Genomic DNA, 27,704 nt, shown 5'->3' with positions numbered 1-27,704 from the left:
GGCGGCTCCAATACACGAGTCGGCGTAATAATGTTAAAACTTCTAATCTCAATCTTCTTTCTCATCCAAAATAGCCACCCTATCCCCCGACACTGGGCGATACAAGCACACTTATGACCACTGTCTTGCGCCTCGGATGTTAGAATTATCGAATTGTCAAGAAGAAAAAAGCATTTCAATTTTGTCCGCCAACATCACGCGTATACTCTAAGTAAATTTATGAGGTGAATGACAGCACGTGGTCTTCGACAACCTTCTTGATCTTGGCCTCCAACTCAGGGGTGATGTTGCCTCCCGAGATCTCCTCGAGGAGGGCAGTTTGTGAAGAGGCGAGGTGCGATCGGAACTCGGCCTCCCATTTTGTGATCTGGTCAACGGGGATGGAATCGAGCTAAAAAGAAAATGTCGAGTTAGCAGCAGTCAGTCTTGGAGCAAACAAGATACGTACGAGACCATTGACACCAGCGTAGATGATGGGGACCTGCACTTCAGTGGACAAAGGCTGGTATTGACCTTGCTCTGATAAGGAAAAAATGAGCAAATGTCCAGCCGGGAACACAGTCATTGCAACATACTCAAGAGCTCAGTAAGACGGGCACCACGAGAAAGCAAGAAACGGGTAGAAGCATCGAGATCAGAGCCGAACTGAGCAAAGGCGGCAACTTCACGGTATTGGGCGAGGTACAACTTAAGCGAACCAGCAAACTTCTTCATGATCTTTCTGTAAAGGGAACCGATGTTAGTGTGGAACTTGTGGCCAATCGATGGACAACACACGTCTGGGCAGCGGAACCAACACGGGAGACAGAAAGACCGACGTTGATAGCAGGGCGAACACCACGGAAGAAGAGTTCAGCCTCCAAAAAGATTTGACCGTCGGTGATGGAAATGACCTGGACAGATTTTGAGCATCGAGGACAAAATCTGGAGACGTAATACTGACGTTGGTGGGAATATAAGCGGACACATCACCACCCTGAGTCTCAATGATAGGCAAAGCAGTAAGAGATCCTCCGCCAAACTTGTCGCTCATCTTGGCAGCACGCTCAAGCAGACGGGAGTGGAGGTAGAAGACATCACCAGGGTAAGCCTCACGACCGGGGGGACGACGAAGGAGCAAAGACATTTGACGATAGGCAACGGCCTGCTTGGACAGGTCGTCGTAAATGATCAAAGCTACGCATTATGGATGAGAATTGCAACATTAGCTCCAGAGCATTTTCTTACCGTGCTTGCCGTTGTCACGGAACCATTCACCCATAGCACAACCGGAGAAAGGTGCGAGGTACTGAAGAGGCGCTGCCTCGGAAGCAGTCGCTGCGACGATGATAGTGTATTTCATAGCATCGTTCTCCTCAAGGGTCTTGACGAGCTGAGCAACGGTCGAACGCTTCTGACCAACAGCAACATAGACACAGTAGAGCTTTTTGCTCTCATCCTGGCCCTCGTTCCACCTTTTCTGGTTGAGGATGGTATCAATGGCGACGGCAGTCTTACCCGTTTGACGGTCACCAATGATAAGTTCACGTTGTCCACGACCAATAGGCACCATGGCGTCAATGGGCTTAAGACCGGTCATCATGGGCTGATTGACGGAACGACGGGGCAAGATACCAGGGGCCTTTAGGGAAGCACGACTGCGTTGGGCGGCTTCGATGGGGCCTTTGCCGTCGATGGGATCACCGAGAGCATCAACAACGCGCCCAAGGAGGCCGGGTCCGACCGGAACATCGACAATTTGACCAGTCCGCTTGACAGTGTCGCCCTCCTTGATGAGACGATCATTACCGAAGATAGAGACACCGACGTTGTCAGCTTCCAAGTTCAAGCACATGCCACGGACACCAGAAGAGAATTCCACCATCTCTTCGGCTTGCACGTTCCTGAGACCCCAAACACGTCCGATACCGTCACCGACGCCTAACGAAACGTGAGATGCATGGCTAAGAGTCCCAGGAATATGACTGACTCAAAACGCGGCCAGTTTCCTCAACATTTCCACCAACACTGGTGCCAGAAATGCGGGACTCGAGTACGGAGGAGACCTCAGAAGCAGCTGGTGACGTGTACAGAGTGAAAAGAACAGTGCCGGAATAAAACAGGAATGAAGTACTGGTTGAGAAAAGCTGGAAAAGGACAGTAAATGGAAGGAAACGTACCGGGTTTTGCTGTCGCATAAGAGCGAGACACTACGGGGGTCGCCTTCTGGATACATGGGTCCAATGAGCCGTTGAAAACGTAACAAAAAAGCAGGGAAGCTACCTTTGCATGGGCGGCCAGCGCACGGACGCGCGCCGAATTTCTGAGGGCGATACGGTGCATGGAGGAGGAGAGGGGAAAAGTGGAATATGGTCTAGGAAACTGCGACCACAATCGGCGTGATTCGGAAACAATTTTAAATTCAGACTCCGCTCCGGCGCCGCCCCAACGTTCCCAAGCTCCCTACCGAGCTTCTCGTCGGACACAGCGATGACGGCCCTAGCCAGTCGAGGTAGGTTGTATGCTACTCACTATTGCACATGTTGAAGACCACCTGCAGTTTTAAGCTCGTCGTACTTCAGAACTGCTTGTAGGGCTGCCCACACAGTGGCGGCGCCATCTTCAACGTCAACCGCACTCGAACTCATTCGTTCTCAGCCTTCCCAATACGTTGTTGCCTCCGTTGTCGGTACCAAGTACCTCTTGTCCCCACGAGACGTTCTCACTATTCCCCGGCTACGCGATGTTAATGTCGGTGACGTCCTGGCATTAGATGAAATCCATGAAATTGGCTCCCGAGAATACACGCTGCGCGGTAACCCTACCATACCTGCCAGCTGTATAAAAATAGAGGCTACGGTGGTAGAACATACAAAAGGAAAGATGGAGTTCATCTTCAAGAAAAAGCGGAGAAAAGGCTACCAAAAGACGAAGAAACACAAGCAGACGTATACGCGTCTTAGGATTGGCGACATTCACATACCGGCTGTGACAGATGCAATACAATCATAATACCGGGTCCTATCTTGTCATTATCTTTCCATTATCTGATTCTTTGAGTTTGTACGCAGTGAACGTACAGGAAGACTTCGCGTTTGTTGGGGCAAGCGGACCTTTCCTGGCCCTGCTGACCCGTGTCGAATCTCCATGGTCACCTGGACCTGAATAGGTGCCGTCTAGATCAAACCAAAACGAATGATCTTTTTCTGGTACGGAAGTAGGCCTGTATTGTTCCTTGCTGAAAGGGTTCAAGTTCATGGTATAAGGTCGTCTTAGAAAGTGATCAATGCGCGCCGGCCTAGGGTCATCGACGTAGCAGAGGCGAGACTGACGGCGCGCGCCCGCGGCGGGACCCGTTACATAAACGCCAGTCGCGTGTAGCTGCGGAAATGAGTGGAACAAGGCAGCAGTAGTCGGCAGATTCCGTTCTCTTCGAACGGGACCAGTTTTATGCGCGACGCGAACAGTCTAAGGTCGTGTAAATGCTGTTCTTTAATCTGGCTTCCCGAGTAGATCCGGTACGCGTCGAAACTCACCAGAGCCCATATTACGGCTAACTCTGCTTGATTTATCAGGGAAAGGACTTAAAGTCATCATAGCTGCATTGCTGATTCTGGTCAAGTAACTATTGTTCAACCTATCTGCGTCACCTTCTCCGCCTAGTATGTCATGACGTTCGACTTCATCGCATGTCAGACTATGACAGGTCGCCTATGTACGTCTTATGAGCTATGAGTGGCGTTAAATCACTCAGCTCATCAATGTTGAATGATCTCAGATGCACAAGTGGTGAAACAGACGTGCTACATAGTAGTGCTTTATTTCAAGGCACAGTCGGCACCGATGGCGGTAAATTCCTATGGCAGTCAGCGCTTTAATTCCTCCCACACTGGTCACAACAACACCGCGAAGAAACTCCTGCCCGGAAATGATCATTAAGCAAGGGACTTTCCGGCGCAGCCCGTATGTTTGAACGATAAATGTGAAGCTAAATCAAAATCTTCCACAGGTTTCCTTGATTTTGCTTTATTAACAGCCAATGATTCGTCAATATAACGCGTCTTTCATATCTGCAGAAGGTGCAGGACACGACTCAGGGATTCAGCCTGTGGCATATATGTAGAACCCGTGCATTGTTAATGTCGGTCGTCAAATTTGCCTGTGAACCGGAGTAAGTAACTACAGATTAGATTTCTAGAACAATCAATCAGATTAGATTGAAAATCTAGTCGCTACGAGCAAGGAAGTTTTCATCTTCTGAGGAGGCACCTAGTACTGAACATCTGGACAGCTCCGATAATCCACTGTTGCACATGAGGGACTCAGCCAGACGACTTGCAATAACTCGAGAACCAGGGACTACCCGAAAATCAGGTCTGGGCTCTTCACCTACGATTATCAGATAACTGCGTTCAGCTTATCAGATAACATATGGCAACCCTTCTTGATCGGATCTAAAAATTAACAAGTACATTTGGCTTGCATCTGCTTGGCACCTGCCCGCTTCGTAGGCTTCTACAAGCCAGGTTCCTGTCATAGGTATCTTCCACCTTCAGTTGGTATATATACAAACACTCTTACAACTCCAATCCAAGACTTTGAGCGGGGGAAAGCGGCGTGCGCCATCAATTGAGCCACTGGGGGAATCATTATTCAAGAAACACTAGTCTGTCCTCACCACAAGGCACATTATTCGAATTCAACTCCGTCCGCGCGTGGATCCACTCAGACGCCCAGGGGTTTTCCTTTTTCTATATAAGATGGGATTTCCGAGGTACTTGTTTCGTCCTTCTTTTTTACGAGCGGTTACCCTCTACTATGGAGCAAGCTACGGCTATCGAAGAAACCAAGTCTCACTCTGAGACAGCGAGCTCTGTTGAGAAGGCAGGCGATCCTGATTCTCAGCCTAGCCCCAGTCCCGCTCCCAATGGTGAGGACGAGGTTGCCGGTGTTGCGCGCATTGAAGCCCTTTACAAGGTGTTCGGCGGCAATGGCGCGCCTCTATGGGTCCTCTATTTGAGCATCGCCCTCATTGCTTACGTTTATTCCCTCGACTCCAACACCACTAGCAGTTTCTTGCCCTTTGCCACCTCTGCCTTCGAGTCTCACTCGTCTATCGGAACTATCGAGGTAGCTGCCGAGATCATCGCTGCTGTTGGAAAACCGTTTATTGCCAAGCTTGCGGATATAACGTCGAGACCAAGAGCTTATGTATTTTCTCTCTTCTTTGTATGTGGTTTTCTACTTTTCTTCAAATACTCGTTTAACCCAATTTCTGTCAGTACATAATCGGTTACATCGTCATCGCTTCTTCCTCAACGGTAGGCGCAGTTTGCGCCGGAGAAGTGTTATACACAGTTGGGACCACCGGGTTAGACCTCGTAAGTCAACGGTCCTCTTATTCAATGTCCCTGCTCACAATCAATTTGTTTAGGTCACCGACATCATCGTAGCTGATCTCTCTCCGCTCAAATGGAGAGGTTTCGCGACAGCTCTTCCGTCGTCTCCGTACATCATCAATGCCTTTATTTCAGCCGAAATCACTAATGGCTTCATCCCGGACAAGTGGCGATGGGGTTATGGTATTTTCATTGTGAGCGCGACTGCGGTGATCATCCCTCGTCTCTGCTTGACAATATATTAGATAATGCTCCCGGTCGTGATGGCACCTGGTTTGGTCGTTTTGTTCTGGGCAGAGTACAAGTCTAAACGCGATAATATGGTGTCTATTGCTTCCAGTACATGGGAGCGTCGTAATGCTGGCTCGAATGAGAAGGTCACCTGGTACACCGTCGCTCGCGATTTCTGTATTCATGTGGATGTTTTCGGCCTTATGTTGCTTGGAACAGCCTGGGCGCTGATTTTCTTGCCTTTCACTCTCTACTCAGATGCTAAAGGAGGCTGGAAAAATCGTACGTGTGCTACCTTTTTTCAAATATTCGGTGCTGCAATGCTCTGAGTAGCCAGCATGATTGCCATGGTCACTGTCGGAGGTGTCTTGATTTTCGTCTTTGCGGCATACGAAAAGTGGTGGGCACGATACCCGCTTATGCCCCCTCGTGTTCTTAATAGAACCTTTCTCGGTGCCGTCTGCATTGACGTACTCTATATGCTCTCCGGAAATATGCGATCGCTGTACTATTCAAGTTGGACTTGGGTGGTTAAGGACTGGTACGTACAGGCATCTATGGTCGATGGAGCAGCTTACAGACTCAAATTTAGGACCACTCGTGAATGGACTTACTTTAACAAGACCCTTACTGTTGGTCTTTGTGTCTTCGGTATCATGGGAGGATTGATCCAGCGCTACACTCACCGTTACAAAGTGGGTATCTAATTCGGGCAGTTACGCTTCCAATTTCTTGCTAATTCATGGCATGTAGGCGCTGCAGTTTAGCGGACTGTGTATTCGAATCATGTAAGAGATTGACATCGATCGTAGATGGAACTAGCATAACACTTTTTGCAGCGGTATGGGTTTAACCTTCTATGCCAGAGGTGACAATGCTACGTAAATGTTTAAATGTACTGAGCTTGTCATTGATTGCTAACTTCCAACCCTTCTCGTCAGAGATGTTGCCCTCGTTTGGACCCAATTACTGATTGCCATCGGTGGCGCATTCAGTGTTGTCGGTTCTCGTGTCGCATCTCAAGCATCAGTTCCTCATGCTGATTTGGCTCAAGTCATTTCTCTCATATCCCTTTGGACTTCCCTCGGCGGGAGCGTAGGAAATGCAATCGCTGCCGCAGTCTGGACGTGAGTCGTTCTGGTGTCAGATTCCATCAATAAAACCTCGCTCTAATTCTTTGCCAGTGGTAAAATGCCCTACTATCTCCGAAAGCATTTGCCCTATAAGACTCAGGCTGAGATTAACGAGATCTTTGGGTCCATCAAGACGGCACGAACTTTGGACGACACAGATAGGACCAACGTCATCTATGGTAGAAACTTACTCATTTCGACACATTCAATATACTAACCTCACTCACAGCTTATAACGATACAGTCTATCTTCTCTACCTTCCCGCATTGATTATTTGTAAGTACATCTTTCTAAATCGAATCCCGAATCCCGTTAATTTTTTGTAGCCTTCCTTCCTCTCATCATCCTAGTTTTCATGAGGAATTTCTATCTGGGTGATCACCAGAATGCTGTACAAAACGTTGGCATTGACGGGCGCGTTATAGACAATGAAGAAGAGCCCAGAGAGAAAGCAAAGGGTAACCATAATGTTGAGCGAGCTTAGATTATGAATCGGGCAGGATCATAAGTTAGTCCGTTTAGTTTTTCAACACTTCACGATGCTCGTTAACATTGTTATACGTACCGTATATGCGACCTTTGCTCTCTTGCTAATACATAACTTCTGCCTTTTTACTCACTTTCTATTATGACGACGATGCAATCAGTCCTAGTTATCCGAGGACAGCTGAATGGCGACCTCATATTTCTCCTTCCTCAGGGGTCTCTGCACGAATGTCAGTTTTCTTATTCCCTACACCTTCTCCCCGGTTATAACGTGGTCTCTGTGGTTCCGTCAGAAGCCATTTGCAGTAACAAATATAGAGATACAAACCTTTTCTGCGCGATCATCCGGAAGTCTATCATCAGGAGCATCTCGTTTTTCTCGCGACTCCTCTCTTGGGGGACCTTCATCTCGCTCTTCTTTCCGCGGCGGTATGTCGTTATAGTTGGGACCATACTCTGACCGCGAGTTTCTCTCCCGATCGCGATCCCTATCTCTATCCCGTCTGCGATCGTCCTTATCATCCCTATGGTGTCGCGACCGGTATCCGTCACGTTCTCTGTCTTTCTCATCCCTATCAACTCTTGGATATTCGCGGGAAGATCGTCGACTGTCATAGTCATCATGACGGTAATGATGTCTGCGATTATCTCTGTCGTAATCTTTGCCCCGTTCCCTATCACGGTCTCGCTCCCTAAAAGACGGTTCTCGATCGCGCTCACGGTCCCGGTCCCGGTCCCGGTCATGTTCACGGTCGCCATCACGCGCAGGCTCTTTTCGCTTCCTGCTGGTTGTCGACCCTCCATCCTCGGAACCAGCTGCCTCGCGCAGGCGTTCCTAGCACCAAAATGAGTAATGCGATTGTAGCAACTAAGTAATACACTGTACAATACTGACCTTCTGTCGTTTTACAAATTTCGCAAAAGCCGATCGACGGGATTCTTCATCCTCTAAGGCCTTGTATTCAGGTAGGTGTTCGATGAAAGGTACGACCTAGAAAGCATTGTTACTACCACTGATGATAGGTGACTTATGTGCCTACAGCTTCATAAGATAAAGAGATGTCCAATGACTCAGGAAGTTTCTTTAATGCATATCGTAGATCGTCCTGCAGGTGTCGTTGCCGCTTCTCCGCTTTTCGTTTCTCCTCAGCCTGCTTTTGGATCGCAGCATCATGTAACTGCAATCCAATGAGTATAATACCAGAAAAAGAAGTAACATACGCTTACAGCAGCATAGATGTCATGAATATCTTCCGTTGTCAGCGTCTCGACGTTTGCAGTACTGACAGGCTTGAGAACTTTCCGATATTGCTCCTCCGTAGTCTCTGGCCCAACGGCGAAGTCCAGCGATTCGGTGTCTCCTTCAACTTTTTCCGGCCTGTACCCCTTGAGCGCCTCAGTGACAATATTAATCTTGGCATCCAATTTCTGGTCAAGATCATCCACCACATCCCAGAAAAGCTCCAGTTGGTTGGAACCCGGATTTCCTAGCATGTTGAGATATCTTTCATCCTTACTGAACAAAGGATACACATGCTTCCACTTAGAACGCGCCTTGATCTTGCCGTCTTTCACCAGCTCTCGTAGTAAAGCCTGTGTGGTGACGTACAAATGAGTAACATCAATTGTTTCATCAACCACTAAACGTACTTTGAAAGCTTCTCGAGCCTTTCTTTCTTTCCTCGTCTTTTCGACCTGCGCCCGACGCATCTGCTCCTCGTACTCTCTTTCTCGCACCCGACTGTAATCTTCAAATGCAAGCAGGATATCCAAAGAGGGAAGTCTCTGGAGTTCATGGTCTGATTTCCATTCATCTGAATCGAGAATGAGGTTGTGAGCCGTTCTCCACCGGGTAAGAACATCCACATCAAGTTGCTTGAAAAGCGACACCACCTTGGCTGTGGCTCGGGTACGAGCGGCGGATCGGTCTTGCTAGAAATGGTAATGTGATGAATTTAGCTGAATATCAATGGAAAAGTGGGCCACATACCGCATCACGTTGCTTGAGATCTTGGACATATTCCTCAAAGATGAGCTTCCTTTCGGCCTCAATTCTTGCCTGTTGCCAGATGGGATGTTGAGAGAAAAGCTTATCTGCGGTTGCAAAAGTCGTGTAATGGAACACACTCGGGTTGCCCTTCAACATGTTTCGAATAGCCGGCCTTAATTTCGCCAGTCGAGCTTCTCGCTCCTCCTTTTCTTTAACTTTCAAAGAGGTGGTATACTACAGAATAACGGTTAAGAAAAAATGGATGGAGTTGATAAATGGACATACTTTTTCGAAGACACTCTTTTTCTCCGCAAGGGAGTTCAGCGCTTTATACAGAGGATCGGTAATGATAGCTCGCATTGTTTGATCCCATGTCCAGTTGGCATCAACGCCAGCTTTCCTTAACAAGTGTGTGAATGCCTTTTCTCCCTCCTCCATGGTAGCAAAGCCATTGTGTGGTATGACAGGATCGTCTGGAAGGTTCGGTCGAGCTGGTAAGATGCTGCTTGAAGCCAGGGGAAGCCCTCCCGTATGCGCGCCCACGGCAAGTTCATTTCCATTCGGTTGTGTTTGACTGCCATTAGAATCCGACGCCGGAGGCGCAGTCAAAGCAGGTTGTCTGAAAGAAGTTAACAACTGGGGCGTGAAAGTAAACGGCGTGAACGCACGCAGCCGGTACCACAGCAGCAGTCTGGCCCTCTTTCTCTACTTTTTCCAACACGAGCAAGAGCTCATCCGGCATATCCCATTTGGACTCTTTCGTTTCAGTCTAGATGATCGTTAGTGGCCGTCGTGTCATAACACACGATTGTAGGACAAACATTGTAGTAATACTTCCGCCCTCCGGAAAAGTATTCTTTCCATTTGGTTTGATTAAGAGCGCGCTACACAGGAACATTAGGCTGCAACCGAGTCGACAGAAAGGAATGCGCACACCTCAAATGGAGTTTTTAGCTCTGAGACAAATGTGAGCACCAGAAAGAAAGTAGGAGACTGCAGCATACGCACCATCTGGCTTTTCCCAGACACTTTCCCTCGATCCAGTGTTGAACCAATACGTCCTTCCTTCGGGATTGCGATGTTCTGTCTACAAAGGATGTTAGAGCCCGGCTGAGAACGAGTCGAGGTAGGCCATACCCAGATGTTCATCTTGCTGAAGGTAAAAATTGAGATGTAACAATACTTCGCTTCGTGTAAAGGGACGGGCTTACCGCGCTGCTTGACCGGATTATCAAGACCAGGAGGCCGTCAAGGCGGGAAGAGGAGGGTTATTGACGTCTATTAGAATCACAGGCTAACACCTTTCCGTCGGCAGCCTTAGGCTGTACCGTGTGCGTGATGTAAGTGTGACCGCAGTAGTCTGTCTCGCTCCAATGATAGTATTTTGCAACCTCTTTTCGTACTGTCACACCGCAGAGCGTCCTTTCCTTTGACTTATGTTCTTCTAGTCCCCAGGTAACTGCGGCATCGATTTTTATCTCAGATATCTATTCCATGTTGGAGGACATACAAGACATGTACCGGAACCATCCTCTGTCGTCGGCCATACGCAGTCTTCGGTACAAGCCCCACGTCCGCAACATTTTCTATGGCGGCGTTATGCTGACGATCCTTTATGCACTCTACAACTCCGTGCGGCTACCTGAATCGCTTTCTTATGACTTCCCAGAAGAAGTCACGGTGCCCACGCCTCCCCATATTTGGGACGAGAGGGCACGTCAGGTGAAGCGGGCTTTTCTCCATGCTTATCATGGCTATGAGCGTTACGCTGCTCCACACGATGAACTTAAGCCTATCTCAACGGGATACAAAGACAAGTAAGTACACAAACATTCATTTAACGATGGGTTCTAACAGTGGCTACTACTCAGTTTCAATGGCTGGGGTGTCTCAATATTCGATTCTCTAGATACCATGGTTCTTCTAGGCCTCGAAGGCGAGTATGAGCGTGCCCGTTCATACGTTGAAAAGACTCGATTCGAGTTGGCAGAGGTCCGTTGTCCTTTCATTGATGTTGGCGTTTCTAACGGATTGCCGCAGCACACCTTTGTTCCCTACTTTGAGACCATCATAAGATACCTTGGAGGTCTTTTATCGACATACGCCCTCAACAAAGACCCGATGTTACTTTCCCGCGCTGATGAGCTCGCGAAGAAACTAGATCCTGTCTTCAATACCCCAAGCAAACTCGCGTTGTTCGGTGTAAACCCATCGACGTGAGTTAACACCGTACAATTGCCAATTGCTTATGCCGATCTCTATTCCAGCGGTGAAGTCGTGGGTCCAGACATCGGTATTTTAGCCGAGATGGCAACCTTGCAATTGGAATACACATATCTTGCAAAAGCAACGGGAAACAGAGCGTATTGGGAGCGAGTAGGTCGAGAGTAACCCATTTAGTCTAACTTTCTAACGAATTTCCAGGCCAACACTGTCATTAAAGCGCTATCATCAGCCGATCTGCGTCAAACCGGTGGCATGTTCCCTATCGGGTGGAATTTGACTACTGGACAACCTCACGATGGTACCGTTTATACTTTTTAATTTTTGCTGTTGTCTTATATCGACTATTCAGCGCATTTATCTGTTGGCGCTCAAGCGGACAGTGCACACGAGTATCTTCTGAAGCAGTACTTGTTGACTGCCAAGACGGATAAGGCTAATCTTGAAATGTGTATGTTGGCAGTCCCATAACCCAGGAATATGTTAATATGTTTTTTCAGATATTCGTGCCACTACACACATTATCACAAATCTCATGTACATATCTCCCACCCGGCACCTTCTCTATGTCACTGACACTACGACCCCTACACATGAAGCGCGAGGAACGCCGACTCACGTCTTCGAGCACTTGTCTTGTTTCCTCCCCGGTCTTTTTGCGTTGGGCGCTCATACATTACCTCTAGACGATCTTGATTCAATGGGTGTCAACTTCATGGATTTGGGTGCAAAGGGCAACTTCGGTCGTGCTGGAGATGGATACCGAAGGCTCAATAGCTATAATCTCAAGGAACTTCATATGTGGGCAGCTGAAGGCCTCGCGCAGACGTGTTGGCTGACATATGCTGATATGCGGACGGGATTGGGTCCTGATGAGACACATATGCGCCCCAGTGTCAGAAGTGTTCATGGAGAAGGTCATCTGTGGATGGATTCCATGGATAGATGGAAACAATCCGGTGCCAGAGGAATACCTCCTGGTGTCGGTGATAAAACTCCTGTTATATACACTGAGCAGCAGCGATTACGCGGCGGACCAGGAGGAAGAGATTATGCGATCAAAAAGCCTGGGTATTTGTTGAGGCCAGAGGTGGGTTTCGCAAATACTGCCCGAAGGGATTATCATTAACAAGGCGTCCTAGACGATTGAATCGTTATACATCATGTGGCGCGTAACTGGAGATGCAAAATGGCGAGAGCGTGGATGGAGAATCTTCGAAGCAATAGAGAGGCATACGAAAACGCCTTATGGATATGCAAGCATCAAATCTGTGGAAGTTGTACCACCGCCCAAAGACGATGATATGCCTAGGTGCGTCTGCATTGTTTTCATTGCATTCTTGGCTAATGAAAATTTAATGCAGTTATTTCTTGGCTGAGACGTAGGTTTTATCAGTCAAGCTTTGCGTATCTTACTCTGATCATCTTCCACAGATTGAAATATTTGTATTTAATGTTCACCAACGACGACCCGATATCGCTAGACAAATGGGTTTTCAACACTGAGGCGCACCCATTGCCCGTGTTTGAGTGGTCACAGGAAGAGAAGGTGTTATTTAATATCTAGCGTAGTGAACTGTTTTTGCTTGGACCTACATATAGACTGTTTTATGTGACGCAATGAAGCTGCAATCCGAAGGATGGGGGAACACGGGAGATCGGCACCAGTACCGGTTCTGCCAATAACAGGTAGTGGGCCCTTGGCTATGTCCGTCATGATGCGTATGTTCTCCTCCATGGTGAGGACCCTCAAAATGGGCAAGTTTGTGGGGTCCTTGGACTGCGGTACCACGTACACCTTTTCCTCTTCATTTTGTCGCAAATGATTTATTTCTGATTTTCCAGTTCCGTTCGTTTTCTCATCTTCGATCAGAATGCCAATGTCGTCGCGCAGCACCAGCTCGAATTCCCTCAGTACTACCTGCACCCTGGGTGCGCATTTGTAATAGGCGCTTCTCTGTTTCTTCGGCTGATAGCGAGTTATCACAGGTGGCACGACCACGATCCATCGGAAATACGCGAGTATTCGAACAGGTGCATAGAGGAGGCGATCAAAACATTAGAGGCTAATGGGTGGGCCAAAGAGAGCGTCAAGGTCATTGGTGCATGCTAATCATCCTTTGCGGCTGCTGTTTACTGACAGGCAACGCACTATACAGGTATAACCAACCAACGCGAAACTACTGTCGCCTGGCACAGAACGACCGGAAATCCGCTATGTAACGCAATCGTCTGGGATGATTCCCGAACAAAGAACGTCGTCACTCACTTTCAACACAAAATGGAAACTGTCGGCCTTCAAGTCGAGCCGGGCGTATGGAAGAAGGGAGAGGAAGGCGTCGAGACCCTGCGTCAGACGTGCGTTTCGCGTTTTTCTCAGTGGTCTGTCCTCATCAAGATCTATAGGACCGGTCTTCCTCTCTCGACGTACTTTTCAGCCATTAAGCTGAGGTGGATGATAGATCATATACCCGAAGTCTCTGAGGCTCACGAATCCGACCAGCTGCTTTTCGGAACGGTCGAATCATGGCTTTTTTATGTGAGCCTGCTCACATCCATTGCGTGATACTGTTAAACGCGCTTCGGTAGAACCTTGTAGGAGATACCCAGAAGGCCCGGCATATATGCGAAGTCAGTAATGCATCCCGTACACTGCTAATGAACATTACCGCCCTCAAATGGGAGCCGTTCCTGGTGGATTTCTTTGGTTTACGGCCATCCATTCTGCCTAAAATCGTGTCGACATCTGAAGTCTACGGTCACATTGCCAGTGGACCTTTGAAGGGTGTCCCCATCGGTGGTCTTGTTGGTGACCAACAGGGAGCGTTAGTTGGGAATCTATGTTTAAGGGAAGGTGAGGCTAAATGCACATATGGAACGGGTGCTTTTCTGCTGTTTTGTACTGGAAATGAAATCGTGAAGAGCACCCATGGCTTACTGAGCACGGTAAGATCAGACCTTCCCTCTCCGTCAAATCATGTTTGCATGTCATTCTAGGTCGCCTATCAGGCAGGACCCAACGTACCACCGGTTTATGCGTTAGAAGGAAGCAGTGAGTATTTTATATTCATCAGCCGCAACTCGCCACTTAATTGTAACGAAGTATCCACTGCTGGAAGCGCGATTAAATGGTTACGAGATTCCATGCAACTTATCAAATCTGCCGCGGATGTGAATGCGCTGGCAGCCAAAGAACCTACGACCGGGGGAGTGTACTTTGTAACTGCGTTCTCCGGGTTACTCGCTCCGTATTGGGATCCTGCCGCGGCTGGCCTACTTATTGGTATTGGTGTTTATCTATTTCAGATTGCTTTCCACTTATGTGGTTGTCATTTAGGTGTGTCGCAGTATACAAACCCATCACATATAGCCAGAGCTACACTTGAAGCAAATGCTTTCCAGACTCGTGCCGTGATAGAAAGTATGAAACTGGATTCTGAGACGGACCTTCAACATCTGAAAGTGGACGGTGGAATGACGAACGGTGATCTGGCGATGAGCATCTTGTCAGACTTAGGAGGATTCAGTGTCATTCGCCCGACGATGCGAGAGTGCGATCATCTCTCCTTTTTTGAATGATTATTCTGACGACGGTGCTTCGAACATTCAGATCTACGGCATTGGGCTCTGCGCTACTTGCTGGATCGGCTATCAACCTATTTGGCTGGGACATACGGAAGCCGGAGACATTGTCGGAAGTAAACAGAACAGGAACACGAGAATTCAGGCCCGAAATGGACAATGCAGAACGTGAAAGGCGTTGGGGTTTGTGGCAACGCGCAGTTGAGAGATGCAGAGGGTGGGATGACGGCATATCCGATGAATAATAGTATTCCTCATCCAATGCAAACTCAGATGGAGTTTACCAGCCCTGGATTTACTTAGATTATGTATGTCATCGTACCCACTATTCCACTATTTAATATCTATTCACATATAATGCAATATTAGGAGTATTGCTTTGACCTCAGTTCTGGAGCCGAGCGCCTGATCTTGATCGGAGCTCGATCAAAATTCTTCACTCTTGACCATCATTACATTTACGGTACATACATGGACAATCTCCCAGAAAAGAATGAACAATATGGAACGAAAGACTATTGGTGAGAAACCCGCTTGAGTATCGCTCGCTCATATTTACTAAACCGTACTGAAGGGATCGACGGTATCAAGCGTTCGTTTGTTTACAAGTCATCTGTTTTCATCAACTAATCTCTCAAACTGATTGTCGTAGAGAGTCTACTGACAGCTCTTTTGACTGGTTCAAGAAATACTCGGACATTGCAGACTTGCTTCGCGAACTTATTCCGGATAAGATGTCTAAAATTTTAATGCTGGGATGCGGCAACTCTACACTTTCCGAAGATGTAAATTGGTCGTGCATTCACTCTATGCAAATACTGATTCATCCATCTTTTCAGATGTATGATGACGGCTACAAAAATATTGTCAATGTGGACGTAAATCTCTCGGCGCTTCTCTGCTTTTTCTGGCCCATTCTGACATTCGGACAGTATTCTTCTGTTGTGATTGAACAAATGCGAAGGCGACACAGAGTGGACCGACCGGGGATGAAATGTAGGGGTTAAAATTACTGTATGCACTGTGCTGATCGAACCTCTTTGAATCCAGGGCGCGTCATGGACGTCCGTGAACTTGAATTTGGTGATGATCACTTCGACGTTGCGATCGATAAAGGAACTATGGATGCCATGATGACAGCCAAAGGAGATGTTTGGGTACGGCATGACAGTTCAAACTTTGTACTGTCTCTGACCAAACTCGGATAACGCAGGATCCCCCGGAACAAGTAGTGAGTGATTGCACAAAAGAAATGGACGAGGTGATCAGGTTAGTCCCTACTTACCGTGGGTATTCAGCGGCGGCTCACCAGATCTCTCGTTCAGGGTTCTACGCAAGTCCACTGGCTTGTTTCTGTACCTCACGTTTGGGCAACCACATTTTAGGAGGCGGTTTCTTGCAAGGCCAGGAACCTCACTGCAGATAGAAGAACTTGGAGAGGTATTTCACTATTATCTGTATATAGTGCGAACTTGATATAGTGCCGCATTGTGACAAGACAAGACTTGTGGGGGTTGTATGGGGCATGATCGGCCCGAAAACGGTGACATTTAGTGCTGTACATTGCGCGCAATGTTACGGTGCTGCGTCATCCAATATCACTCAGCAATGAGGATTACAATCGATTCGTACTCCACGGCATCTTCATGAGTCAGCCATAAAAGCCTGTGCTTCACTTGGTTCCAAGCACCCCTTTTACTCTTATCATCACCATGACTGCACCGAACGACCAATATAAGCGTGTTATTCTCGTCACTGGTTCAAACACTGGAATCGGCTACGACATCGTCAGATTGCTCGCGGAGAAAGGACATACCGTCTATCTGGCGTCGAGGAAGGAGAGTGCAGGAAAGGAGGCACAGTATGTTTCCAGACATGCGCTCCGAGTGATAAAGCCAATCTATTGTCGTACAGGGCGAAGCTGAAAAAGGACTACAACCTCGATGTCAAGTTTGTTCAGCTCGACATCACGGATGAAGCTTCAGTTAAGGCTGCCAAAGAGACCATCGAAAAGGCGGAGGGAAGACTAGATACGCTAGTCAACAACGCTGGTATACTGTGTCTAGCTCTGTCATAAAGATAATACCTTTACTAAAAGGACCAATAGGTGTGAGCTACATGTCAGAGTCCCAGCTAGCGAGCACAGTGTCATTGACCACGATTCGTAATGCCTTTGAACCCAACTTCTATGGTCTGATACAGACAACGCAGGCATTTTTGCCTCTTCTGCGTGCAGCTCCCAAAGGCTATGCATGCGTCGTCAACAACACAACTGATATGGCATCTAATGCTCACCAAGCTGCCCCGGGATCCCGCTATTACGTCGCATATGACACTAGCAAAGCCGCAGCAAACTCTTACTCGATTGCTTTGGCGAAAGAGTTGGAAAAAGAGGACATCAAAGTGAACGTAGTCACACCCGGGTTTACGACAACCAAGTTGAATAATTTCTTGCCGGGTGGAAAAACGACGGAAGACGGTGCCTCTGTACTTGTTCCTTGGGCATTGCTAGGGCCCGAAGATAAGGGAAAGACTTGTGGGTTCTTTCCGTCGCTTATTATTCCTCATCTGACGGGTCCCACCCTTTAGGCTTGTTTTGGAGTTACAAGGGGGAATTCCCATGGTAGCTCTCGAATGTTGAAGATTGGTAGCAGCTAATTTTCGGCGCGAACCTACGTGATGTGTAAACAATTCAGTATATAATGTACCTCTGTTGCCGAGAAGGTTGCCATCTGAGTTTGAATTTAAGGCCCCCATCGGGCAATTGCCGGGATTGCAGTTAGAAGGGGTGGGATTAATGACCAGTCTCGCCTAGGTTCCTGCCTGCTGCATCGACCATCCTCTACGATGTCGAGTTACGACAAGGTGGTGAAATTGGCCTGCAAGCCGAAGGCTGCACCACCAAAAGCAAAGGTTCATTCTCTCGCACCTACCGAGTATCGTCGTTCTCATATTTATCCAGTATCTCGACCCAATTATTGCTGCAACTTGGTCCGAGGATGGTGCTGTCCACGATGTCTGCAAGGCTCTATCACCGCGGTTTCGGGAGCCCAATGCGATTGTATGCACCCTGGCCTTTCCAACTGAACGTCATTCACGATGCTGTCACGTTAGGTTGTATTCAAGGCCCTGATAGTCCTGCATACCATGATTCGTAATGGCGCCACCGACAATGTCCTGTCATATCTCTCATCTTCTGAGGTCCTACGCCTCTCCAACGTCTCTGCTGGCAACTGGGAAGGTCTGCGTTATTTAGCCGGTCACCCGGGTTCATTTGCTGACCACACCACAGGTTACGCCGCACCCGAAAACCTACAGAACTATGCTGTTTATCTTGAGTCCCGGATACGCTCGTATCGGGATCTCAGGCATGATGCTGTACGGGTCCAGGCAGAGTCGAATAGGGATATGCGCAATTCACAGTCCATAGAGGAGGACGGGTATCGGGGCAATAGCAAAAGAGGCAAGTCCGCTCAAACTGCCGCTCCATCGAGAAGCAAGACTATCGTAGGTCGGAAGCTGCGGTCAATGACCGTGGAGAAGGGTTTGTTACGCGAGACACGAGCTGTTCACAGGATGATTGACACCTTGGTGGAGTGCCGGGTCCGCTGCTTTTTCTTTCTCAAGTTCATTAATCTGACGGAGACCTAGTTCTATCTCGATGATTTAGAGGATGAATTAACCATCACTGCCCTACGAATGCTAGTCAAAGATCTCCTCATCCTTTTCCAAGCTGGAAATGAGGGGGTCATCAACGTACTGGGTAGGTGCTATCTGGTCTGTCTTATTTCGCTCCCTGAACAGTTTGTAGAGCACTATTTTGAGATGTCGCATGTGGACGCTGAGGAAGCCCTGAGCTTATATACGCATTTCTGTCAACAAACGGAAAAAGTTGTTGAATATCTCGGAGTAGCAAAAAAGCTCCTCAATCTTCTCAATGTCCCCGTTCCCAATTTGAAACACGTGAGTGCAGCAATACTATCTCCGTTACCGTCCTAACCTCTATTTCACTAGGCCCCAGTGTCGTTAGCTGGCGCCTTACAAGAGTACTTGGACGATCCTAATTTCGAACAAAACAGAATAGAATATAAGACTAACAAGGAATCAGCAGAGCGGGGCTCGAAGGGTGGACCTCCTGTTAAGAAATCGGAGACTGGTGCGTTCAAAGGGCTTTTTATCTCTGCTTGACACTTCAATTTTGTATCAGCCTCTACCTCCACCTCACCAACCAAGACCTCCCCTCCGGCTTCCACAAGTAACAGACCCACGGCTAATGGCGTTCAATCGATTTCTACCAATGGCCCAGTGATCGACTTTTTCTCTGCCATCGAAGAGGAAAAGCCCCAAATGTTTAATTCTCAAGCGAGCAGGTTGGTTTTTGCCCTTGCTATTCCTGAGCGCGTCTCACCATTTATATATATAAGTCCCAATGCCACTCGTTACCAACAGGGCACCGTCAACCCGTTCGTTCAACGGCAAATGACTGCGCAGCCATTCATGCAGGCTCCGCAACAGATGCAGCTACAGCCCACAGGCTTTCCTATGGGCGGGCCAGCGCCGAATCCGTTTGGTCTCGCAACACCGACTCCTCGGCTTCAGTTACAACCAACAGGCCATCGCCCATTTTCTTCCTTCCTTCCTCAACAACCGACAGGTTATCCCCAGCTATCTCCACAAGTCCAACAGCCACAAAGTCTTTTGCAGCAGCAATCAACGGGTGCTAACCCGTTCCGCCAAAGCATGTTACTTCCTCAAACGACAGGAATGACTTTGTTTGGTGTCGGAGGCGGTAGTAGTGGTCTGCAATCACAGCACACCGCTGCTCCTGTTATGAATCCTAATCCTATGATAAACGCATCGACCCAGAATCAAGGTCAGAGTGCATTTGGGGGGCTCCCCTCAATGAATTCCCAACCATTTTCCACTTCTTTGTTTGTTTCGCCTGCGCATCAGACATCAGCATTCCAAGGCCACGCGAACATTCCCGCCAGACCTGCGTCGACACCCTTGACGTCTTTTGGTCCATCATCTTCGAGTTCAACGTCTCCCCCGGCCGCTCAACCAATCAAAACACACCAGACTGGGACGAGAAACCCATTCGGTCGAGTTGCGACACCGCCACCACCAGTACCTAAGCAGCCGACACTAATGGAGCTTGCAATGGGTATGCAAGTGAATGGGAACACTACGAATTCTGTTCAGCAGCAACAATTCCAGTCGAGTCCACCTGCGCATTCGCAGCCTAACGGACAAAGTAGCTTCTCTTTCGGTAATAGCAGTCTTAATCCAGGTGCTACGGACATTTCTAGCGTCGCTTCTTCCTTCGCATTTAAGCCCGCTGGTTCTGATGAAAAGCCCGTTTCGTCATCCGGCTTCCTTAATTCTCAGAATACGTCAACAACATCGGCAGTCTCTACGTTTTCGGAGTCCCAGTGGTCATCGTCATTGCCGTCCCAGCCGACGGGTGCCACAAATGCTTCGTCTTCACCATCCATCACCCTCACTCCTTCATTAAAATCGCAGGCGACAGGGTTCCCTGGACTCAAGCCATTCAAACCATCATCTTCTTTCGGTGCTTCTCTATTGGAATCACTGCCGCCTATTCCTCAGTCGGCGCCAACAACACCTGCTGTGACCGGTAATGGAACTACAACCAGTTCCCCGCCGTCAGGGTCACCGGCATCTCAGCAGACAGGAGCGTTCCCTTTCAATGCACAATTAACCGGTTTGGGAGTCCTGAGTTCATTACCTGGCGGGCAGAATCTTAATAACGTCCACCTTGGGATGCAAACGTCAGGCATGGGTACATTGAATTCACAGCCGACAGGGGCTTTCGGCGCTATGGGACAGCCAAGATCGACGTTGGGCGTGGGCCTACGTCCACAAATGACGGGTTCAGTGTCCAATCCCTTCCGGGCGTCTTCGGTAAACGGCATGACGACCGGAGGCGTGTCTCTTTTTCAGACATCCATCTCGCAACCCGCGGGGGGTGGCGCGGTTAGTGCGCAGCAGACGGGAGGAAATCTCTTTAGCATGTCTGGAGCCGGGACTTTTGGATCGCATTTTAATGCCAACGGTGGAGTGCAACAGCAAAGCACGACGACATCCTTGATCTAACAATATACCACATTCTTTTTTCGATAGTTTTCGGGATATATCTTCGCAGTCCACGCTATCCGGCCGCACAGGCTCAGCATTTTTGTACATATGTTTTACGTCCGGGAACTGTACCTTCTTAGTATCTATATCTTATGAGTAATCAAATCATTGACTTCCTTAAAAAATCAAGGCATCGTAACCATTAACCGACAACCTAACCCAGGTTTTGAAGAGACAACGGTTATGATATGCAAATATTTACGACACTCTAGCTTGGTAAAAACAATAATCTACACTCCGGTCAGACAAGGACGCGCCAACGATTGGGCAGCAATTGGACGCTTCCTGGTATCCCAAATCAGACATGCTCGCAGGAACTGCTCTAAGCCACGGTCCTTTCAATGCTACACTCGTTCCAGTCTCCGACCAGGTAAAGCGCACCGTCTCCATATCGGCAGTCTGGCAAAAAGGTGGATGGTATTTTTCCAATGTATTCCATGATCTATTGAATCTGAATAACATTATGAGAACATGTACTCGCAGAGGCACAGTTAATTCCAGAATCAGAATGGCCCAACCACAGTGATAGATAGGAGACTGATAATGCAAGAGGGGCCACCTTGCGAACCACAGGGATATTTGGCAAGGTGTAGATATTGACCAATTAATTGCAAGAGCCACAAGATGGATAACGCATACGGAAAACAGGACCGAAATAGCCGAACCCGTCTTGACTCCTCCAATGACGCCTGACTCGGTCGAAATTGCAAAGGCAGCAAAAGAAGCATTCGAGATATCCCAGCTCATCCCCACTGAAGAACGCGTCAAGGCTCTCCATTCTATCTGTGTTGCTCTCCAGGCCAATAAAAATGAAATTCTCTCCGCAAACGCAGATGATTTGCAAGTAAGTAATAATCCGTCATTATTTAAATGCTGAGGATTTCATTCATGGACAGGCTGCCCAAGGAGAGGTACATGCTGGGAGAATGAGCGAATCCATGATGAAAAGACTGGACTTGTCGAAGGGGGATAAGTGGGATTCGATGCTTCAAGGCGTCCGAGATGTCGCTGCGCTTCCAGATCCAACCTCGGTTGTCACATACGCCTCCGAACTGGACGATGACCTGGAATTGTATAGGGTGTCGTGCCCAATTGGCGTCCTCCTCGTAATCTTTGAATCACGGCCAGAGGTGGTAGTGAATATCGCCTCTTTGGCAATAAAATCTGGTGGGTTCTAAAGTTTTTGCTCACAAGTCAAAAGGACATCACATCAATCATGCGTAGGCAATGCTGCTATATTAAAAGGGGGAAAGGAATCAACACGAACCGCTGTACTTCTATCGAAAGCAATCTCAGAGGGTCTATCGCAGACGTCTCTTCCTCAAACATATATTCAGACGATTCAAACGCGTGCAGAGGTTTCTTCTTTGCTGGGATTAGATCAATACATAGATCTGGTCATTCCCCGGGGAAGTAACAGTCTCGTTAGAAACATCCAAAACAGTACTCGAATCCCTGTAATGGGGCATGCAGACGGTCTTTGTTCTGTCTACCTTGATGAAACTGCCGACGTCGAAAAGGCAGTTCGAGTTGTGGTCGATTCCAAGGTCCTTTTTATCATTGTTTTTGAAGTTCCTTGTCTGATCATCTACTAGACCGATTACCCGTCAGCTTGTAATGCAGCAGAATTCCTCATCGTGCACGAGTCTTTACTCAAATCTATATGGCCCGTTGTCGCAGAAGCGCTGATTAAATCCAGAGTGCATCTGCAATGTGATCCTTCTATGCTCGACACAGTCAGATCATTAGAGGGCTTTGACACATTCGTCCAACCAGCGAATGAATCTTCATTTCTGACAGAGCATCTAAGCCTCACAATGTCCGTTATCTCGACTCCTTCCCTTCAGGACGCTATCCGGTTCATTAACTCCCATTCTTCACATCACACGGACGTTATCGTCACTGAAAACGAACTTGCTGCGTCGGTTTTCACTCGCGGTGTAGATTCCGCTGGTACCTTCGTCAACGCTAGCAGCCGATTCGCAGACGGATTCCGCTACGGCTTTGGCACCGAGGTAGGCATCAGCACAGGGAGAATACATGCCAGAGGTCCTGTGGGACTGGAGGGCCTTGTCATCTACAAGTACATGCTTAGAAGCAAAGCTAACAAGGGCCACACTGTTGGCGAGTTTGGCGCTGGTAAAAAGTCGTATAAGCATAAACCCATAGTGGCCGAAGCAGTCCCCTTTTAGTAGCATAGCAGGTTTCAATGATGACAGCAGTACAAAGGATATAAGGACATATACCGTGTCAGTATCTGCGTGTCGTTATCGGCGCATCTATCCATGACATTATGAAGAATCAACCTTGGGCTTCTTCTCACAGTTGGAATCTTGAGCGTCGTCTTCCGCCTTGCGTTTGGAGGCAGAAGTATCCTCAGGAGCCTTTTTCTTTTTTTTCACCACCATCGCAGTCAAATCATTGACTATGGGCTCTTGATTGGGAACCATGGTTGAACCAGCATTGAGCTCCCTGTCAAGTGCGTGTGCAGCCATAGCGGGGGCACTTTCGGAGACACTTTCGTTTGGCGAGGTCTTTAATTCCTCGATCTGGCCAGCATTCAGAATGTTGAAAGCAATACAGATTGAACGTCGTACCTTCAGAACGAGGTCGTCCTTCAATCCCTTCAACTCCTTAATCTCGCTTTCAATCTGATTTGTTGTCAACTTCTCGACGGCGTCTTCACTGACAAGTTTCGTTGCTTTCCCCTTCCCTTTAGGATCCTGCTGGGCAAGCGTAGGCAAAGTCGAGGAACTTGGTAGCGCATCCTGTAGCTTAACGAGTCTGCTCTCGAGGCTTTGTAGAGCCTTCTCTGCGTGGATGATGGAGTCTGCGAGTCGACCGGATGTGAGGTCAAGTACGATACTGAGCTTGTAATGGGCTTCTGCGATTTGACGCGACGAAAACGATAGCAACTCGGCTTTCAACGTCAATGCAGCTTCGTAATCCGTAATGGCCTGGTCAAATTTCTCTGAGAGTGAAAGGAAGGATGGTCAATGTGGTGTCAGCGACTGATTAAAAAACGCGCACCAGTTTCCAAAGACACGTCGCCGAGAGTGACGTATGTGTCTGCCAGCTTGAGGCCCACCTGTTCATCGTCGTTCGCCACCTTCTGTTTCTCGTAGATAGCGCGGGCTAGGTCCAGAACTTCCCAAGCAGCATTAAAGTCGTCCTCGGGCTCAGCTTCATCGTCATCGTCATCCGCAGCGGCAGCAGCCTCCTGCTGGGCGCTCTCGATGGCCTGAGAAAATAAGTCAACTGTGCCGTCTTCCGTGTCTTCGACGTCTCCTGAGAAAGAAAGAATAGGACCGTTTGCTGAAGACCCGGAGCCGCCTAGTGCTGGCATCGCGAGATTAGTCTAAGCCCAGACATCAGTGAGTGGCATGACACACCATTGTTGTCTTCTGCGTTCTCCTCCGGTTGCTCCTTGCCCAACACAGAATTCTGTGCAATGGCATTTTCCAGCAGTGCCTTCCCGTATGCAAAGTAGAGGTCTTCTATCCCTGGTGCATCCTCTCCGTGAACGTCAGTCCTGGAGAAAAAGAAAAACGCGTCAAAACGCGCGAATATAAAAGGCAGACGTGGTACTTGCAAGAGTTCAAGCGCGGTAGCGTAATGATCCACTGCTTGCTCGTATTTCTTGAGCGCAAATGCGCGTTGTCCTTGCTCGACAGCAGCTTCCACTGTCAAAGCGAGTTCCGGCATATCCTTGGGTGCGGTTCCGGCTGAATTTCTGTGGAAATATACTATAACTGACGAGACATTGCGCCGAAGGATGTAGACTTACGAGGCCATTTTATTGAGGTAGATAGAAAAGGTGGTGGTGGCGGTTGAAGTGGAAGTGCTGCGATTGGTCGACTACATTACATAAGCAACTCAGCTAGGTAGGTGTACTCTTAACTCGTCGACTCTTTGTAGGATGGAATAAAAGAGTAGAATAGAATAGAAAATAAAAGTATATATAAAGAGAAGTGAAGGTAAAAGCAATGGCATAGGCGTAAGGATAAGTATAGAAAGGTGAGAAAGGAGACCATAGGAAGGGGGACTCGAGGAGGACGGTGAGAGATAGTGGAGCAATCGTTGGAAACAATTGACCTCTGCACATGCGAGGTCGCGAAGGTTGTGACGTAACGATGTCATGACTTTTACCTATTTTAAATTCAGTCCGACTCCTTGTTCTGGCCACAGCTGTGCAAACAATCTGTAGCTCTCCAAATTTTCTCTGAAGTGTGTATTCAAACGCCACAATCTTGCCCAATTAACTGGCCAAATGACTTCCTACATTTTGGTTCTTCAAATTTTATTCAGTACCAGTTTTCACAAGTTTTCAGGTGTTTTCAAATCTTCACCCTCCCCTTGTCTTTGCTTCTCCATCACTGCCCGTTTGCTCTTCAATTTACCTAGTTCCTTCTTCCCTCTAGCTTGGTTACCACTGGCACTTGCTTCGTCGAGATCTGGGCGATGCATGGGATTATACTCAACACCAGTGTTTTTGGGCATGGATTTCAGGGCACCATAGAGATCTAACCTGTCGAACTCCTTCATCGAGGCTGAAGAAAATTTAGCTTCTTTGTCATAGGGAAGTAGCAGTGCAATACCTGATATCAGAGAGGAATTTAGTGTTGACAGAATCTGCTTCTGAGGGACAGGTAAGGCATCTTCTGGAACCGCGGATAGCTATGGGCATGAGGATTAGGACGTGGATAGCAGGGATATAGGACGTCGCATACCCCTCCTCCCATTGTAATTTGAGCCAGTGAAACGAAAGTTATGGGCGTATCCGAGCCAGAACATGCACTATCAACAGAAATCCATACGATAGGCGCGGCTGTTCCTTCTTCAGAGGCTAGAATAAAGTCCAAAACCGGTTTATCAACATTATACGCATGAATTTCATGTGCCAATCCATCTGTTGGGAACTGCGTGACGAAAACGGCTGTGCCGCTGCAGTTATCGATGAGCAACGAAAGAGGAGATAGGTGTGTAACAGTTACCCAACAATGCCGAACAAAACGTATGTCTTGTCCCCCCACGCTATTGAATCGATCTTCTGCACAACTAACACGGTGGCTTCTTCAGCGACGGTTGGAGCCTCTTCCTCCAGAATCTGAGCCTCGCCGTTGACTTGCGAGGCATCTACATCCATATCTACGACTTCTGCCTCCTTGTCTCCTGCCCTGCTTCTGCCGCTTTTTTTCCTGCGCTTGTTTAATTCTGGAGACTGTCGCTTGTCATCGTCGTCATCTGGTTTTCTGCCCTTCTGATAAGGCTTGGTTTTTACCATGATATAATCCTTGACAGAGTTCCAGATCGGGATGTCACACTTCCATTGGCCGGACAACCAATCCCACACTTTGAGCTCGGCGTCCCCACCGCCTGATATCAGAACGGAAGGATCATACTTTGGTACGTGAAGCGCGGAAACGAATCTGTTTGATCTAATGAGCATACGAAAATACGAGGGAAGACAGGAAACCAACTTAGTAGATCCTAGACAAAAGGTTTCAATACAGTATCCTTGTGGGTGCCAACTGACGCGGATATGCTCGTCTCTGTCTGCTGTGATGATGTACTTCTCATCGGAAGAGAGTAAAAAGGTAGTAAGGAGAGATGTGTGGCCAAGGATCAGGGTTCCGTTTGAAGCAGAAGGGTGGGAGATGAGGGAAGTCCGATCGCGTTTCGGGTTTTCAACTTTTGAGACAAAGGGAGGATCGAGCGGATAGCTATATGGACAATTCAGCACGAAAATGATAGCAGATGTTGCTACGCACCTGAAAATGTCGCCAAATTTATCCGACACCAATATTGTCTGACCGTTGGCCGTGAAGGCAACGCAAGTAGGTTTTTTAGGCAATTCTCTGGCAACATGCGAATAGATCAGCACTATTAAAGAGAATAAATGACAAATAGATGGAATGAGAAAATATCACTAACCTTTCACTGGCGACCTTAAGATCTCCATTTCCTACGTTCCAGACTCTGAGTGTTTTGTCGTCTCCTACAGTCGCAAGATGAATTTTTCCGCTATTCAGTGCAGCACATCTTATCGGTCCAGAACTCAACAATGTCTTCTGCTCGTCAGGAGCAAAGTTTGTTGATGAAGATAGAACTTTACCCGTCCTGTTGTCCACTGAGTTACATAATCACATAAGAAACGAAAGACGAACGAAGGGTCTATTATCTGTATGTGTGGCCCAGATACTGCAATGAATGCGGATGATGATGAGTAGATAAGTTGGGAGTAAGGATACACAGGTGAATCCATCCTCGCCAATCGTGGTTGACTCCTGAAAGGTTTTTGGCAGTTTGAAAGCGGCACGCTCGGGCCGATGGGTCGATTTCGGAATGATTTCTTTTTATTGGAAGGCCAGCCATCGTAATCGGACTCGCTGTTGGATCCTACTACCTAGTGAACGTGTGCTGCTGGGACTTCTTGTTAATCATCATGTCGCTTTGATCTTGTCGAGACTGGGGAAGCAGAGGTCATTTCGAGGAGCGCTCATACTTATTCTTGACATCGA

General features: G+C 48.0%; 12 protein-coding genes across 12 annotated transcripts; 8 read left to right on the top strand and 4 right to left on the bottom strand.

Moving 5' to 3' along the window:
• Window positions 1–217: 217 nt before the first annotated feature.
• Window positions 218–2,177, bottom strand: BT62DRAFT_902326 (ATP synthase F1 alpha subunit; the record flags this gene model as incomplete). The annotated part of the gene is made up of 7 exons (XM_043183492.1): window positions 218–391; window positions 449–519; window positions 576–721; window positions 778–893; window positions 944–1,176; window positions 1,228–1,920; window positions 1,970–2,177. The coding sequence occupies 7 exons, from the start codon at window positions 2,175–2,177 to the stop codon at window positions 218–220; spliced, it is 1,641 nt and encodes a 546-aa protein (XP_043037062.1).
• Window positions 2,178–2,469: 292 nt separating this feature from the next.
• BT62DRAFT_921762 (uncharacterized protein) lies at window positions 2,470–2,991 on the top strand (the record flags this gene model as incomplete). The annotated part of the gene is made up of 2 exons (XM_043184348.1): window positions 2,470–2,491; window positions 2,540–2,991. The coding sequence occupies 2 exons, from the start codon at window positions 2,470–2,472 to the stop codon at window positions 2,989–2,991; spliced, it is 474 nt and encodes a 157-aa protein (XP_043037061.1).
• A 1,806-nt stretch (window positions 2,992–4,797) lies between these two features.
• Window positions 4,798–7,360, top strand: BT62DRAFT_1033614 (MFS general substrate transporter; the record flags this gene model as incomplete). The annotated part of the gene is made up of 12 exons (XM_043178358.1): window positions 4,798–5,208; window positions 5,262–5,360; window positions 5,414–5,572; window positions 5,624–5,891; window positions 5,943–6,150; window positions 6,202–6,304; window positions 6,363–6,397; window positions 6,449–6,490; window positions 6,551–6,736; window positions 6,794–6,921; window positions 6,972–7,019; window positions 7,070–7,360. The coding sequence occupies 12 exons, from the start codon at window positions 4,798–4,800 to the stop codon at window positions 7,225–7,227; spliced, it is 1,845 nt and encodes a 614-aa protein (XP_043037060.1). The 3' UTR covers window positions 7,228–7,360.
• BT62DRAFT_988161 (uncharacterized protein) lies at window positions 7,092–10,487 on the bottom strand. Its single transcript, XM_043190101.1, has 14 exons — window positions 10,431–10,487; window positions 10,357–10,372; window positions 10,228–10,306; window positions 10,156–10,175; window positions 10,041–10,103; window positions 9,888–9,988; window positions 9,505–9,838; window positions 9,220–9,453; window positions 8,880–9,161; window positions 8,457–8,822; window positions 8,270–8,407; window positions 8,125–8,220; window positions 7,558–8,064; window positions 7,092–7,507 (listed from the first exon to the last, which is right to left on the bottom strand). The coding sequence occupies exons 2-14, from the start codon at window positions 10,366–10,368 to the stop codon at window positions 7,424–7,426; spliced, it is 2,316 nt and encodes a 771-aa protein (XP_043037059.1). The 5' UTR covers window positions 10,369–10,372; window positions 10,431–10,487; the 3' UTR covers window positions 7,092–7,423.
• An 87-nt stretch (window positions 10,488–10,574) lies between these two features.
• BT62DRAFT_972060 (glycoside hydrolase family 47 protein) lies at window positions 10,575–13,068 on the top strand. The gene is made up of 10 exons (XM_043189056.1): window positions 10,575–11,036; window positions 11,091–11,211; window positions 11,260–11,435; window positions 11,487–11,595; window positions 11,644–11,743; window positions 11,795–11,893; window positions 11,943–12,532; window positions 12,585–12,754; window positions 12,807–12,824; window positions 12,877–13,068. Exons 1-10 carry the CDS (start codon window positions 10,714–10,716, stop codon window positions 13,007–13,009), a joined length of 1,839 nt encoding a protein of 612 aa, XP_043037058.1. The 5' UTR covers window positions 10,575–10,713; the 3' UTR covers window positions 13,010–13,068.
• Window positions 13,069–13,196: 128 nt separating this feature from the next.
• On the top strand, window positions 13,197–15,269 carry BT62DRAFT_981960 (glycerol kinase; the record flags this gene model as incomplete). The annotated part of the gene is made up of 10 exons (XM_043189646.1): window positions 13,197–13,234; window positions 13,288–13,374; window positions 13,432–13,544; window positions 13,602–13,800; window positions 13,849–13,981; window positions 14,032–14,388; window positions 14,440–14,494; window positions 14,546–14,731; window positions 14,780–14,993; window positions 15,053–15,269. The coding sequence occupies 10 exons, from the start codon at window positions 13,197–13,199 to the stop codon at window positions 15,267–15,269; spliced, it is 1,599 nt and encodes a 532-aa protein (XP_043037057.1).
• A 226-nt stretch (window positions 15,270–15,495) lies between these two features.
• On the top strand, window positions 15,496–16,500 carry BT62DRAFT_902769 (S-adenosyl-L-methionine-dependent methyltransferase; the record flags this gene model as incomplete). The annotated part of the gene is made up of 8 exons (XM_043183504.1): window positions 15,496–15,545; window positions 15,599–15,616; window positions 15,677–15,809; window positions 15,864–15,902; window positions 15,957–16,020; window positions 16,075–16,181; window positions 16,238–16,293; window positions 16,350–16,500. The coding sequence occupies 8 exons, from the start codon at window positions 15,496–15,498 to the stop codon at window positions 16,498–16,500; spliced, it is 618 nt and encodes a 205-aa protein (XP_043037056.1).
• A 67-nt stretch (window positions 16,501–16,567) lies between these two features.
• BT62DRAFT_316910 (NAD(P)-binding protein) lies at window positions 16,568–17,761 on the top strand. The gene is made up of 4 exons (XM_043180486.1): window positions 16,568–16,885; window positions 16,939–17,084; window positions 17,132–17,560; window positions 17,614–17,761. Exons 1-4 carry the CDS (start codon window positions 16,737–16,739, stop codon window positions 17,649–17,651), a joined length of 762 nt encoding a protein of 253 aa, XP_043037055.1. The 5' UTR covers window positions 16,568–16,736; the 3' UTR covers window positions 17,652–17,761.
• A 55-nt stretch (window positions 17,762–17,816) lies between these two features.
• BT62DRAFT_934798 (ANTH-domain-containing protein) lies at window positions 17,817–21,306 on the top strand (the record flags this gene model as incomplete). The annotated part of the gene is made up of 9 exons (XM_043186786.1): window positions 17,817–17,937; window positions 17,987–18,085; window positions 18,139–18,265; window positions 18,317–18,627; window positions 18,676–18,787; window positions 18,836–18,987; window positions 19,039–19,180; window positions 19,232–19,394; window positions 19,449–21,306. Coding segments are annotated over exons 1-9 (2,860 nt in total), but the record flags the coding sequence as incomplete, so codon positions are not given.
• Window positions 21,307–21,602: 296 nt separating this feature from the next.
• BT62DRAFT_972042 (gamma-glutamyl phosphate reductase) lies at window positions 21,603–23,499 on the top strand. The gene is made up of 5 exons (XM_043189055.1): window positions 21,603–21,772; window positions 21,832–22,027; window positions 22,080–22,350; window positions 22,408–22,730; window positions 22,779–23,499. The coding sequence occupies exons 2-5, from the start codon at window positions 21,866–21,868 to the stop codon at window positions 23,373–23,375; spliced, it is 1,353 nt and encodes a 450-aa protein (XP_043037053.1). The 5' UTR covers window positions 21,603–21,772; window positions 21,832–21,865; the 3' UTR covers window positions 23,376–23,499.
• Window positions 23,000–25,327, bottom strand: BT62DRAFT_972040 (uncharacterized protein). Its single transcript, XM_043189054.1, has 6 exons — window positions 24,971–25,327; window positions 24,776–24,916; window positions 24,576–24,715; window positions 24,214–24,522; window positions 23,781–24,154; window positions 23,000–23,732 (listed from the first exon to the last, which is right to left on the bottom strand). Exons 1-6 carry the CDS (start codon window positions 24,976–24,978, stop codon window positions 23,475–23,477), a joined length of 1,230 nt encoding a protein of 409 aa, XP_043037052.1. The 5' UTR covers window positions 24,979–25,327; the 3' UTR covers window positions 23,000–23,474.
• Window positions 25,328–25,380: 53 nt separating this feature from the next.
• Window positions 25,381–27,471, bottom strand: BT62DRAFT_972036 (WD40 repeat-like protein). The gene is made up of 8 exons (XM_043189053.1): window positions 27,351–27,471; window positions 27,118–27,303; window positions 26,955–27,041; window positions 26,664–26,906; window positions 26,178–26,612; window positions 25,914–26,127; window positions 25,782–25,860; window positions 25,381–25,733 (listed from the first exon to the last, which is right to left on the bottom strand). Exons 1-8 carry the CDS (start codon window positions 27,446–27,448, stop codon window positions 25,501–25,503), a joined length of 1,575 nt encoding a protein of 524 aa, XP_043037051.1. The 5' UTR covers window positions 27,449–27,471; the 3' UTR covers window positions 25,381–25,500.
• Window positions 27,472–27,704: the final 233 nt, after the last annotated feature.

This window comes from Guyanagaster necrorhizus (assembly GCF_019112545.1).
Source record: "Guyanagaster necrorhizus MCA 3950 unplaced genomic scaffold BT62scaffold_22, whole genome shotgun sequence".
NCBI classification, from domain to species: Eukaryota; Fungi; Basidiomycota; class Agaricomycetes; order Agaricales; family Physalacriaceae; genus Guyanagaster; species Guyanagaster necrorhizus.
The sequence above is the reverse complement of the archived record's forward strand: the minus strand, read 5'-3'. Positions and strand labels throughout refer to the sequence as shown.

Bases quoted from the DNA above. Each gene is read 5' to 3' on its own strand.
- BT62DRAFT_972040 (XM_043189054.1), bottom strand. The intron at 24,523-24,575 runs GTGTGTCATGCC...TCGCGATGCCAG, and splicing joins GAACGCAGAAGACAACAATG to CACTAGGCGGCTCCGGGTCT. The intron at 23,733-23,780 runs GTACGACGTTCA...AATGCTGGCCAG, and splicing joins AGGACGACCTCGTTCTGAAG to ATCGAGGAATTAAAGACCTC.
- BT62DRAFT_316910 (XM_043180486.1), top strand. From the start codon at position 16,737: ATGACTGCACCGAACGACCAATATAAGCGTGTTATTCTCGTCACTGGT. The intron at 17,085-17,131 runs GTCTAGCTCTGT...AAGGACCAATAG, and splicing joins CAACAACGCTGGTATACTGT to GTGTGAGCTACATGTCAGAG. The intron at 17,561-17,613 runs GTGGGTTCTTTC...CCCACCCTTTAG, and splicing joins CGAAGATAAGGGAAAGACTT to GCTTGTTTTGGAGTTACAAG.
- BT62DRAFT_988161 (XM_043190101.1), bottom strand. The intron at 10,104-10,155 runs GTGTGCGCATTC...GTTCCTGTGTAG, and splicing joins AGCTAAAAACTCCATTTGAG to CGCGCTCTTAATCAAACCAA. The intron at 8,408-8,456 runs GTAAGCGTATGT...ATTGGATTGCAG, and splicing joins TTCATGACATCTATGCTGCT to TTACATGATGCTGCGATCCA.
- BT62DRAFT_972036 (XM_043189053.1), bottom strand. From the start codon at position 27,448: ATGGATTCACCTGTGTATCCTTACTCCCAACTTATCTACTCATCATCA. The intron at 27,042-27,117 runs GTTAGTGATATT...GCATGTTGCCAG, and splicing joins CTTAAGGTCGCCAGTGAAAG to AGAATTGCCTAAAAAACCTA. The intron at 25,861-25,913 runs GTATGCGACGTC...TCATGCCCATAG, and splicing joins AAATTACAATGGGAGGAGGG to CTATCCGCGGTTCCAGAAGA.
- BT62DRAFT_972060 (XM_043189056.1), top strand. From the start codon at position 10,714: ATGTTGGAGGACATACAAGACATGTACCGGAACCATCCTCTGTCGTCG. The intron at 11,596-11,643 runs GTAGGTCGAGAG...ACGAATTTCCAG, and splicing joins ACAGAGCGTATTGGGAGCGA to GCCAACACTGTCATTAAAGC. The intron at 11,894-11,942 runs GTATGTTGGCAG...ATGTTTTTTCAG, and splicing joins TAAGGCTAATCTTGAAATGT to ATATTCGTGCCACTACACAC.
- BT62DRAFT_972042 (XM_043189055.1), top strand. From the start codon at position 21,866: ATGACGCCTGACTCGGTCGAAATTGCAAAGGCAGCAAAAGAAGCATTC. The intron at 22,028-22,079 runs GTAAGTAATAAT...ATTCATGGACAG, and splicing joins CAAACGCAGATGATTTGCAA to GCTGCCCAAGGAGAGGTACA. The intron at 22,351-22,407 runs GTGGGTTCTAAA...AATCATGCGTAG, and splicing joins CTCTTTGGCAATAAAATCTG to GCAATGCTGCTATATTAAAA.